Source organism: Kryptolebias marmoratus, linkage group LG15 (genome assembly GCF_001649575.2).
Source record: "Kryptolebias marmoratus isolate JLee-2015 linkage group LG15, ASM164957v2, whole genome shotgun sequence".
Lineage (NCBI taxonomy): Eukaryota > Metazoa > Chordata > Actinopteri > Cyprinodontiformes > Rivulidae > Kryptolebias > Kryptolebias marmoratus.
Window position 1 is genome coordinate 4,071,383 of NC_051444.1, and position 11,773 is coordinate 4,083,155.

The 11,773-nt window shown below is 43.3% G+C and overlaps 1 protein-coding gene and 1 long non-coding RNA gene across 2 annotated transcripts in view; both read left to right on the top strand.

Annotated features, from left to right (window-relative positions):
- The first annotated feature begins 5,161 nt into the window (after positions 1-5,161).
- LOC108251337 lies at positions 5,162-7,979 on the top strand. The gene is made up of 2 exons (XR_001809342.3): positions 5,162-5,536; positions 6,908-7,979. It is a non-coding gene; the product is annotated as an uncharacterized LOC108251337 (long non-coding RNA).
- A 924-nt stretch (positions 7,980-8,903) lies between these two features.
- gpc5a (glypican 5a) overlaps positions 8,904-11,773 on the top strand; it is a 164,208-nt gene continuing 161,338 nt past the window's right edge. The window contains exon 1 of the mRNA XM_017440511.3: positions 8,904-9,051. Within this exon, the coding sequence (XP_017296000.1) occupies positions 8,904-9,051 (148 nt within the window). The remainder of the gene's footprint in view (positions 9,052-11,773) is intronic.

Consider the following 11,773-nt stretch of genomic DNA (forward strand, 5'->3'; position numbering starts at 1 on the left):
GATGGATGGATGGATGGATGGATGGATGGATGGATGGATGGATGATGGATGGATGGATGGATGGATGGATGGATGGATGGATGAATGGATGGATGGATGGATGGACAAATGGATGGATGGATGGACGGATGGATCTAAAACTGACAGAGCTGCGAGGGTTAACTGCATTAAATGGTCTTTTCTTTGCTCGGGCTAGCCATTAGCTCATCAGCGTGCTCAGAATTAAAAGGTTGATCTACAGCAGGTAAGACATTTACTGTTTCTAACCTTTCCACGGAGCTTTCTTTCCTTCAACATGTTCCCCAGCAGGTATAAAAGAAGCCGAATTATGTCAAACGTTAATTGTCTCGCGCCGCCGTGCGTGGCACCTGTGGGCGAGGACGTTTCATGCTCCTTCAGCCACATCATGCCGCACGTTTTCAGGCTGTCAGCTTCCAGGAGCTCCCCGTCCGCCGGGGACCCTGCTGCCTCCGACAGCGGAGACAGACGACCTGGAGGAGCTTCACGAAACAAAACAGCTGAAAACACAAGAAACAGAGAAAACTTCAGCTGACTGACTTCTGCTGAAGAAAATGTTTATTTGTTATTATTCTGCATTATTATAGTTGTTTTTCTTGCAGCCTCACTACTCCTGCATCCTTTGTGCTGTTTTAGCTGCTCATTTATTAAAACGTTTCTGGGACTTTTATACTTTTAAAAACATTTAGCTTTATTTACAAATATTTTCCCCACAGAGAGCTCATCAGATCCTTTAGAAACTTTGTTTGTTTTGCACAATTGTTCTATTTTGGTTCTAGTTTTTAGCTACTGTTCTGCTACTTTAGTTTTTAGATAACCTTAAGCTACTTTTAACTTTTAGCAAACGTTTTGCTAATCCTAAATGATCAAATCAAAGGAAATGACATTTAAAAACTCATTTTATATTTAACTGTCCTGGGTGACTGAATGTGTGAAAGGTTTCACTAAGTTAGCTTTTTGCTAGCATTTGGCTACTTTTGGATTTTAGCTACTGTTCTGGTAACTGTAACTAGCGTTTTGCTGTTTTTAGCTATAAGTCTGCCGCTTTATTATTTAGCCAACCCTTTTCTACTTTTAGCTTCTAGCTATCTTTTTCATGTTTTGAGCTCGTAGCTAGCATTTTGCTACTTTTAACTTTTAGCTAGCCTTTTGCTAATTCTGAATGATTAAATGAAAATAAATTACGTTTAGAAATTATATTTCTATTTAACCACTTAGGATGACATCAAAGTGTTTTGCTAATTTAGCTAGCCTTTTGCTGCTTTTACTTAACATTCTGCTACGTTAGCTTTTATCCACAAACGCCTTCAGCTACAGAATAAAAGTCCAGTTGTTTTTGTTTTTAACGTTTTTTTGGAGCCTCATTTTTGCCACTTTTATCTTGTAGCTTTTTAACAAGCATTTGGCAAACATTTAGCTTCGAGCTGATAGCTTTGGCTAGCTTTTGGCTTTTAGCTAGCATTGTGCTGCTTTTAGCTTAACAGCTAAGTTTCAGCTTCTTCAGTAGATCCTGGCAAAGTCCTTCATGCTGCATTTTCACAAGAAAACACAGCTTCTTTAGCTTCTTTTGCTTCTCATTGGCATGATAAATGTAGCGTCGGACTACAGATTTAAAGTTTTTAAATCTTTTTTGCCTCGATAGAAACCTAGTAATAATAATAATAATAATAATAATAATAATAATAATAATAATAATAATAATGATGGCCTCAACCTAGGTCCCTTCTGGCAGGAAGCTGTTTGAATTAACAGAAAATAAAAAAAGAAAACTTCCTGACGACTTTAATCCTGATAACCACATTCAGTCACATGTTGAGCTGAGATAAAACAACATAAATCAGCTTTTGTCTCAGCATCACAGCCGTGTGTGTGAGTGTGTGTGTGTCCACCCCCTCGCTCCTTGAGAGATGTTTTTGTCCCGCGCTAAAGCTGCACATGTGAATGGGTCGCGGCCAGGCGAGGTGAGTTCAGGCGACCCTGGGGTCGCGCCGAGACAATGGAGCCCAGGCTTCTATGGAGGGACCCCCGGGCTTGTGGCCCCTGATGTGGGAGGGGCCTAGATGTGTGTGTGTGTGTGTGGGTCAGGGAGGATGTTTTGGATGTCCAGTGTGAAGTCTTTTTTTGTGTTAAAAGTTTGCTAAAATCGCTGCTGAAGGCGACACCTGCGCTGCCGAATGAATGTTTCATGTCACTCGAGGCCCGAGGCGGCGGCGGCGGCGGGCCGCAGGCTTTCATCTGACCCCACGGGACGAAGCGGTCCACCCACCCCCCACCTCACTTCCATATGCAGAGGAGCTGCCGGCTTTGTGAGTTGGGGGGTTGGGTGGGGGTCATGACTGAGCGCTCCCACTCCCACAGGAGAGGAGAGCGGCGACTCCGGTGTCCGAATCACGTGGCGTCAAACGTGTCTCACCCCCAAACAAAACAAAACAAACGAACCTGAATCACTCCGACTGCACATCTGAGAGGCAATCAAAGCAAAGTCACGAAGAGAGACCTTAGAAATAAAGTTCTTAAAGTAAAAGTTTCGATGAATGCCCCTGAAAACATCAACCTTTACGTCCATCTTTGAACGCTCAGCTTGATGTTTATCCTCGAATCGATCTTTTATTTCCAACTAAGCGTCCTCTCAGAGGTTCCGACAGGCCTAAACTCGAGCTCCCACCTGGTTTTCATTGGACTTGTGCTTTGTTTACATTGAGCGCGTACCCGCATTCCAGAATTTCAGTGACGGTATGAGGGAAACTACTACATCGATCGAGCTCCGGATGACCTTTTTTTTTTGTGCTTGATTTCACAGTTTGCGTCGATCACCTTTAAAACTTTTAGTGAACTGAGCTTTTTTTTTTTTTTTTCTGGTTGCAAAATGATCCATTTTCAGCAACCGAAACCCCGGTGATGGGGAAGTGAGTGCTTCCTCTTACAGTTGAAACAGAATCCTCTCGTTGTGTTGCAGTGTTCGGTTTGCTGCTTCCCTCTGCTGGTCGGCTCGGACGTTTGGATTCAGCCGAGCGGAGAGGAGCTGCAGGCGCCGTTTCCTTCTGAAGCGACACATTTCACAGGAAAACATCCAACAAATTCATCCGAATCGCGTTTAAAGACCTCAAAAATGTCTTGTAGCGCCCTTTGGCTCTGCCTTCAAGAAAAAACATCTTCATCATTAACTCCCATCGTACCAGGACTGTAGAGAAAAAACACTTTTTGTCATTTATTTACCTGAAATTACATATTTATGTCAAATTGGAAAGTTTTTATTTTAGGTGCTTCTGGTTTTGTGAGGTGAGAGAAGAAACTGAAACATTTAGATTTTAAAACTTTAAGTTCTTCAACTTCAGGTGTTCAATAATCAGTCAAGAAATTATAATAAAACTGAAAATAAATGAGTATCTTTAGTGCAGCTGCTGATAAAAACGACAACATGTCAAAGATTTCTACATTTCCTTTTTTACTTTTTAATTGAAAATAAGCCTTTATGAACTAATGAGGTGAAATAATCACAGAAAAACACAATAATCAGTTTATTTAAGGGATTTTTACATTAATATCAACACACAGTCAAGACTTTCAGGGTTTCTGGATTCAAATAATTAAAAAGAAATAGTTTAAACATTTAACTTCTTATATGTATTTAAAATCAGACCTAAATGAGGATCAGAAGTTAAATTTAAATGAGTCTTAAATGAGAACAGGAACTCATTTTAATCAATGTTTTCACAGACAAACATTAAGAAACAAACATTTAAAACAGTAAATAAATAACAGAGAATAAACCCTTTTTAAAGCTTTAATTAACTTTAAATCATTCCGTTTTAATCAGTTTCCATCTGAATCCTGAAACAAAATTAAAGTTTTTCTTCTGAGTAAACTACATTTTTAATTAACTATAATTGATTGATTTAAAACAATTGTTGGACCTTAATTAAGCCCTGGTTGGTAAAAATTGTTAAACTATAAAGAAAAAATGCAAACTTATATTTTCTACACATTGGAACAAAGTAATCATATAAGAAGTTAGACAATAAAACAAAAGGTAATTTTGAATTTTATGGCAGAAAAACATGGAAGAAAAAAGCACAAATATCTCAGTTTCAACATTTAATGTTTATTTTGTTAGCTGGGAATAAAAAAAGAGTTTAAGAGATTTACAAATTTTTGTTTTTATTTACATTTTCCACAACTTCCTCAGAACTGAAGCCGTATTTTCAGAAACTAAATGTTATTAAAATGCATTTTCTGGTTATCATGTTTCTCAGCGGTTTACCAAACAAAACACTTTATTTTCACACTTTCAGCTCTTTGAAACCAACAGGAAATCACCTCGATTAAAACTGTTTTTTTTATGGCTGTAATAAAAACCTGCTGCAGGTTTCTGTAAGGTTTGGTGCTCGGGTTAGTCGTAATTAAAATAAATAACGTATCACTGAAGAAAAGCATTCAGCTCCTTTGAAACCGACGTGATAATAAGCAGATTAAACTAAAAAACTAACACTAAAAACAATCTACTGAACCTTTAGGGTGACGCTGAATAAAAACACAAAAAACTAATAATAATAAACATAAATTCATTCAATAAAACAGACAGATAGATACATTGAGCCACCATAGCAGCATAAAACACAAACATATTAATAGTTTACCAACAGTTTGTACATTAAAGGAATATTTTTTCAAACTTAAGTAATTCCACAGGGAAAAAAATGAGTAAATATCTTTATTTTTGTCATTTAAAATAGATATATAGATAGATTGGGTCGTCACAGAAGCATAAAACACAAAAATATTAATATTTCAACAATAGTTTGTACATTAAAAGAATATTTTTTTCAAAAAAGAATTGTTCCACAGGGAGAGAAATAAGTAAATATTTTTATTTTTGTCGCCAGATTGATAAATATCGGATTAATTAACGAGCTACAGGTCATTTTATAATTAGTTCAGCAGCATCAACAGGTTAATTAGCTCATGACTCAGTAATCTTTAATTAATTTTATTTAGTTTTTTTTTGTTCCTTTTGTTTGTTTGGTTTAAATAAACATCACTGTATTTTTCTCTCCTGCAGGGCTCCAGTGTTGTTGTTGTTGTTGTTTTTTTTGCGCATGGCTCCGAACGATGATGATAATATTATTAATGGTAATAAAAGAAAAAAGGAGCGGGGTTTGAGGGAGGTGGAGGCGGTTCGGTTGGAGCAGATGTGGGTCGGAAGTACCGTGGTGGATGTATGCTAATGGGGGAGTTGGGGGTTGTAGCTACATATTTACGTTCAGCGGGAGCCGCCCTTCATTCACCCACATGGTTACCAACCGCTCGCCTTCGCGCCACTTTCCCCGACCCCGCTACGGATCCCCGGAGAAGCCGTGCCCGGTTCTCCGGCGCTAACCCCCCGCGGGCTCCGGCGTCCCTCTCTCGTTCCCCCGCCGGCGCGGGGGGTCGTGTAAAAGTTTTCGGGAGAGTCGCCCACGTTTTGTTCGTCAGGCGCAGCGAAGATGGTGGACCTCGGCTGGCGAGCGCGTGTTTATCGGTAAGGAAGTCGCGTTTTTTTTTTTTTGTTGTTGTTTTTGTTTTTCTCCGCCATACCCCACCACCCCTATTATCTTATCGGAGTCCGTTAAATGCGCACCCCCCGTTTACAACTCTTTAAGCCCCGGGTTTTGCGCGTCTGGAGCCGGCGACATTTGAGCGTTAGCCTTTGGATGAAAACAGTGAGGCGCATGGCAGCCCCCATCGGCTCCACCATTTGAGGGAATGAGGGAGATTTGAAAAAGCTTCTCCTGCGCTTGCTGGCGAGCGGCGGAGAAAAACAACAAAAAACACAAAACGGAACCCCGGCTCGCTTTTGTGCTCCGAAGCGTTTGTGAACGCAGCAGTTCGCTGGCTTTAAAGTTGTAAATCTCATGTATTTCGCGACCGTGTGTCGAGTGCAGTGGTGTGTGAGTTAAAGTGCCCCCCAGAACAAAGCGGCAGCACATGGGGCAGGAGTAGGCCGCGCGGGTTAGCTTAGCTTAGCTAGCCTAGCATGGGTGCACGCGTTTGGGGGAGTTGCAAAGCTGTATTTGCGGTGAAATGTATATATTTTTATTTATACGCAGGTATGGCAGGTAAAGGGGCGACTGAAAGTGCCGATCCGATGAAACACGTGTTGTTAGGTTAGTTTAAATTATTTATTTTTGTTTAAAAGGATAAACAACGTGCGCCCGTTAGTTGTCGGCTAGCGCGGCGTCAAAGCTCGAAAGTATAAGTTTGAGCACCACGTTGTGCGCTAGCGTTTTGTGTTTCACGCACGGCTCAGCCGACACAGTTTCGTGGATTTATTTTTAGAAAAAATGTATATATTTATTTTTTTAAGAGGGTAACTGTTGCAGCGCAGGTTTGCCATGTTTTCATCGGGGCGAGTAGCGGCTAAAGCTAACGGACGGCTAACCGTCCGCTGCTCCCTGCCTTGTTTTCCCCCACAAAGCCGTCCGTGGTTTAGTTTGCGCTTAAATAAAAGCTGCAAGGTTCTGTGTGTGACACGAAATACTATCTTATTTTATTTATATTTTTGGTTTTTTTGGTTTCGGGTTTTAAGTCGTTTTGAAGTGCTGTAGGTTGGCGCACTTCGAGGCGCCATGTTAAAAGGTGGGGGAGGGGTGAACGGCTTGGCTCGGTGTGCGCATGCGCAGCGCCGTTGCAGGGAACGCGGGCTGCATGTTTGCTGCTTCATTCATGATTTCATCGACCTCGTGCTGCCGTGAATCTCCTCCGTTTCGAGCCACAACACAAGTCTTACTGACCTCGTTGACTCGTAGGTTTTATGCCTTTTTAAAAAAGCACGTAATGTGCTCTCATAGGCTTTTATTTTAGGACTTGTTGCGCCGTCAGATTAATAACTTTCGCAACTCCTCGTTTTCAGATCTACCACGAGGTGCTGGACAACAGAGCTGGGACGCTTGAGGATCATCTTCCATGTGGCTCTGCAGGACGGGTGATCAGATCTGTCTCCGTATTGTCAAAGTGCTTACAGTGCAGGTAGTACTACGTGATACCTACTGCAGTGGAGGCACTTACAGCAATACCCTGACCCTTTGCAGATTCTCTGACCTTACATGTGATTTTCATTTCATTTTTTATTGGAGTACCGTCTTTGTGCTAAGGTGCATCTAGTGCAGATAGTGAAATAGACTAGCACCTACTGCCCTAAGTGCTCCTTCTGGCATAAGGGGCTGTGATATGCACCACCAGACCACTCTTAATTTCTAATTGGGCTGAAACATCTTGCAGTTCTCTGCTAGTTTTGCATAGTTGCACTACAAGAATATATGAGTTGTGCAAATCTATGCAAAACTGATGGTGGCCTGCTTGCTCTACACCTGTTTAGATTTCGTGTTTGGTTTTGGGGGTGTCACAATAAACACAACCTTGCTTGCATTATGTGTCAAAGAGTTGAGTGTTTTGTTTTCTGCCCCGGTTCTGGTCCGACTGACCACAGTTTGAGCAGTACTAAAGTGCTTATAGTGCAGGTAGTGTTGTTCTTCTCATCTACTGCAATGTGAGCACTTGAAGTATTCCTGACTGCATGTTTCCTGCGGCCCGGGCCGGGCGGTCGGCGACGCATCGGTTGCTTGGTCAGTTTTGCTGGTTTGCATTCAGCTTTTACGGATGTGCGCTGTGCAAATCCATGCAAAACTGACCAGGTTGATGGGCTTTGCAGCGGAGTGGGACTGCGGTTCGTCGCGGGCGGGGGTCTCCCTGGCGTGGGATGTCCTGTCCTGTGCAGGTGGGGATCGGTAGCAATGCTGTGCTCCCGGAGGTATTGCACTTGTCCCGGCCTGTCGAGGAATGGGGGAGTCGATCTGACCCCGACCACCACCTGAATGTGAAGTTGTGCTTTTATTTTTTTATCCCGTAAAAGAAATGTGACGAATTGGGTCTCTTTTATGCTGAATTATGTAACTGTTGAATTTGAATTAAAGTATAAAACACACTTTCCCCTCGATGTTTGTTTTACTGTAAAGATTTAAAATGAGCTGCCCTGATTTGATGTTAATCCTCAGCTTGTCATTGACAAAATAAACTTTAATATCTAATATTATAGTAAAAATGCCACATGTAAAATGAAAACGGACAATGGTGCAGAAGATCGAGGAAAGCGTTAAAAAAACAAACAATAGCCTAACAGAATGCAGGAAATCAAAACACTGATAAGGATTCTGATTCAAAAACAGCCGTTAAAGATGAAATTTCAATTCTTGCTGAAATAAAAGCAATAATCTCACATCTGTGGATAGAAGCTGAACAGATTAGGCTTGAATAAATTCAACACAAGTGTTTTTTGCTCAGGACAACTATAGGTAGGTGTGGTATAAGACACCATCAGAGTGACCATCCTACACATTTTAGTTGTTTTCAGCCACAACTGATAAAATGCTGAAATAAATTTGTTTTTTCATCATATAAATAAAAGGTTTGCAGGTTTTTGTTCAGAGCATAGAAACCTCCAACATGCAGGACATCACTGGTGTAAAAACAAACCTTATTTTATTTTATTCTGGCCTGATTTAAACCAGTTTTGCTGTGTAATCCCGCGCTCGGCCACTAGAGGGCGCCGCCGCCTCGGTGTTCAGGAGCCCAGGTACCGTCCCGGTACCGCCTCTGAGTTCGGTCCAACCAGCAGCGTGCAGCTTTCAGAGAACACAGAAGCTGAGCCGAAACTTTAAAACGAGCTGGAGGATTTTAAGAGATCCGGACAGAAACGAAACAAAACAAAAAAACTCGAAAGGATCCGCGCACCTGGGGGATGTGGACTCACCTGATCCGGACCGCAGTCCAGGTGGGAGAGGAGCCGTGACTTCCAGCTGGCTGCGAGATCATCCACTCTTATCTTCATTTTACCTATTTAAATTTAAAAAATGGGTTTTCTGTGGATGTGCTGCGTACTGCTGGCTGTTTTTTCCGGACCTGGACTCGGAGGTTCCGATAAATGCGACGAAGTCCGGAAAGTTTTTCAGGTCAGGGAAATCGGACCGAGTCAGCTGCTGCCTCCACGTCCCAGACCAGGTACGTGGATCCGAGGAATCTCCTCAAAAAGCTGAAAAGATGAAGAAATCTTTTAGTTTCACACGCGCTGATTAACGACCGCCACTTCCGGTCCTTTTAATTGCTAATTAATAAATTAATGATTGTTGCAGAGTCAGTATTGTTTGTTGTATTGTCAGATCCTCTTTTAGCTCTCTGCCAGGCTTAATATTGACAAGAACTCATGTAAGAAATGAAAAAAAAAAAAAAAAAAACAGCTCAGATGTCAAAACACTGAAATGTAGGATTAATTAATTAATGATTGACAGATCAAGGAGAGATTGGTTGTTGCTTCCCATTTATTTGAGGGCAGCTAAAAGATCAGCATTTTTAAATTCTGTCAGTCTGAAGGGAGATTTGCTTCTAAAGAGTTCACCCTGAGGTCAGATGTGCAACAATCCGCCTGCTGAAAGGAAAATGTTCAAGTTTGTGGCAGAAGGTTCATTTTGGAGGGCATCCAGGAAGTCCTCCTGTCTGCTCGGACTCTGGAAGTGGAGACGTTTGGAGCTGCGAGGACGCCAACGGAGGAGAAAAACAATATGTTGTGAACCGAGAGTCCTGCCTTCAGATCAGCGAGTGTCTCGGTGTGGAGAGGAGGCTGCTTGTGTCCCTGAATGAAGATCTGCAGCTCCATATGATGTTTGTACCTCCAGAGTTCCTCAGGTGGTTCCTCAGAGAACCACAGGACTGAAGAACAGATGGAGTAAGGAACGGGTTCAGAAGAAGAGCTGGTCACTGATACAGATGTTGATGAACTGAAATGCTCACGACCAGGAGTGGACGGTCTGTGCTAACACTTTATTTTAGCGGGGTTTTAGTCAAACGACCCTGACACCGGCCTTAAAGAGCCTTTCGTCACATCACAGCCACGTCTCTCATCGTGTTTTTCTTCGATTGTCAAAAACAGAAGCAGAACTTTGAAGCAAATAAGAACCGGAGGAGTGTGATGCGTGTTTGTCTTCAATCCCCCCAAAAAACTGAAGTCCAGCTGCCTTCAGAAGTCGCCTGTGTGTAATTTAATCTGTGTGAAACACGGTGGTGGCAGCATCATGCTGCGGGGCCGGAGGATGTATTCGGGACGACGAGCCGAGACATCCAGTCAACTTTAAAGTTCGTGGAAAGGTTCCGGGGTTCTGAAGGCTTTTTTGTTGTTTTTTTTGTCGTGTTCTCCCGGCGCCGCGGCGCTGCCTCGACCTCTCGCCTCGAGGAGCTAAAGCCGCGGAGGTGACGCTCCGATCAAACGGAGACATGACGCTCCTCCCCTCTCAGGGTGTTTACAGCAGATAAGTGGCTCGCAGGGATGGAGGCTCTCTGAGTGCCAGCCGTGGTAATTACGTGTAAGATTTGGGAGGAATTATGGGTGTGGATGATCCACGTGAGCTGCCGCTGACCGGACGCCTCCTCGCCGCCGCCGCCGTCGACTGCCATCCTGCCACAAACTGCAGCCTATAAACTCGCCGGCTGCCGTGTGGAAACAGATCCAATTGACAGAAAACCCTCAAATACCTCCTTAACCACTAAATAACCCTCATCAGCCCTTCTCCCCCTGAAAGGAGCCGTTTGGTTGGGTGGATTTAGGAGCTGCTGACTGGAATATATCGTTTTTAGCATGAACTGGACGCTGTGTGGGCGTCCTGTAGTTTAAAACTACACCGCCGCCGACCTCAGGCTGCTTATCGAGCCTAAAGGAGTCAAAACATTCGATGGGTTCAGATGAAAGAACATCAGATAGGACGTGTGATCTGAGCAGATATCTGAGTTTGTAACAAATAATCCCCAGAAGTTCCTAGAGTCCTGAGTGTTTCCGTGGAAGACGGCGAGGAGGAGCTGTTCGGGTCAGAGCGTCCGTATGCGGCGCTCCAGCTGGACGTCAACCCCAGGCAACGCGTTCGGTTTCACGTCTCCTTATCTGGAAGGCTTTGAGTTCTGACACGTGTGCGTTGGAGCTGATAGCGCCTGGCAGCGCTCTGCGGCACTCTGCGGCGCTCTGCCCGGGCTTGTCGGAGGTTCGCTGATGTTTCTCTGCAGGAGAACATCGAAGGCGTTGTCTGACTGAGCCGCAGCAGTTTTACTGATCTGCTCAGTGTGGACACATGTTGTTGTTGTTGTTGTTGTTGTTGCTGCAGGCGAACACAGCGCTCCGGGTCAGACCTCACTGCATTTTACTCCTGGATGTTTTTGGCTTTTGGTGACAGATTCATTAAAATCCGTCCAGAGGTTCATGAGAGCAAAGATCTGACTCATCTACAACCGATCCGTCGCTTTTAGAACAAGGTCTATAAACTGATTCGTGTGTTTTTGTGGTTTTTAAGGTCAGTTACTGCGGCAGCCATCTTCAGCTGATTCCAGAGGTTCATTAGTAGTAGAAGTAAATAAACACAGATTACTAAAAGCTAAAATTAGCAAAACTGTTGGTAAAAGTTAAAAAATGAGCAAAAAAGAAACTAAATGTTAAACCAGCTGCTGGCCATCCATCCGTCCGTCTATCTGTCCATCCGTCTGTCCATCCATCCATCCATCCATCCATCCATCCATCCATTTATCCATCCAACCATCCATCCATCTGTCCGTCTATCTGTCCATCCATCCATCCATCCATCCATCCATCCATCCGTCTATCTGTCCATCCGTCTGTCCATCCATCCATCCATCCATTTATCCATCCATCCATCCATCCACCCATCCATCCATCCATCCATCCATC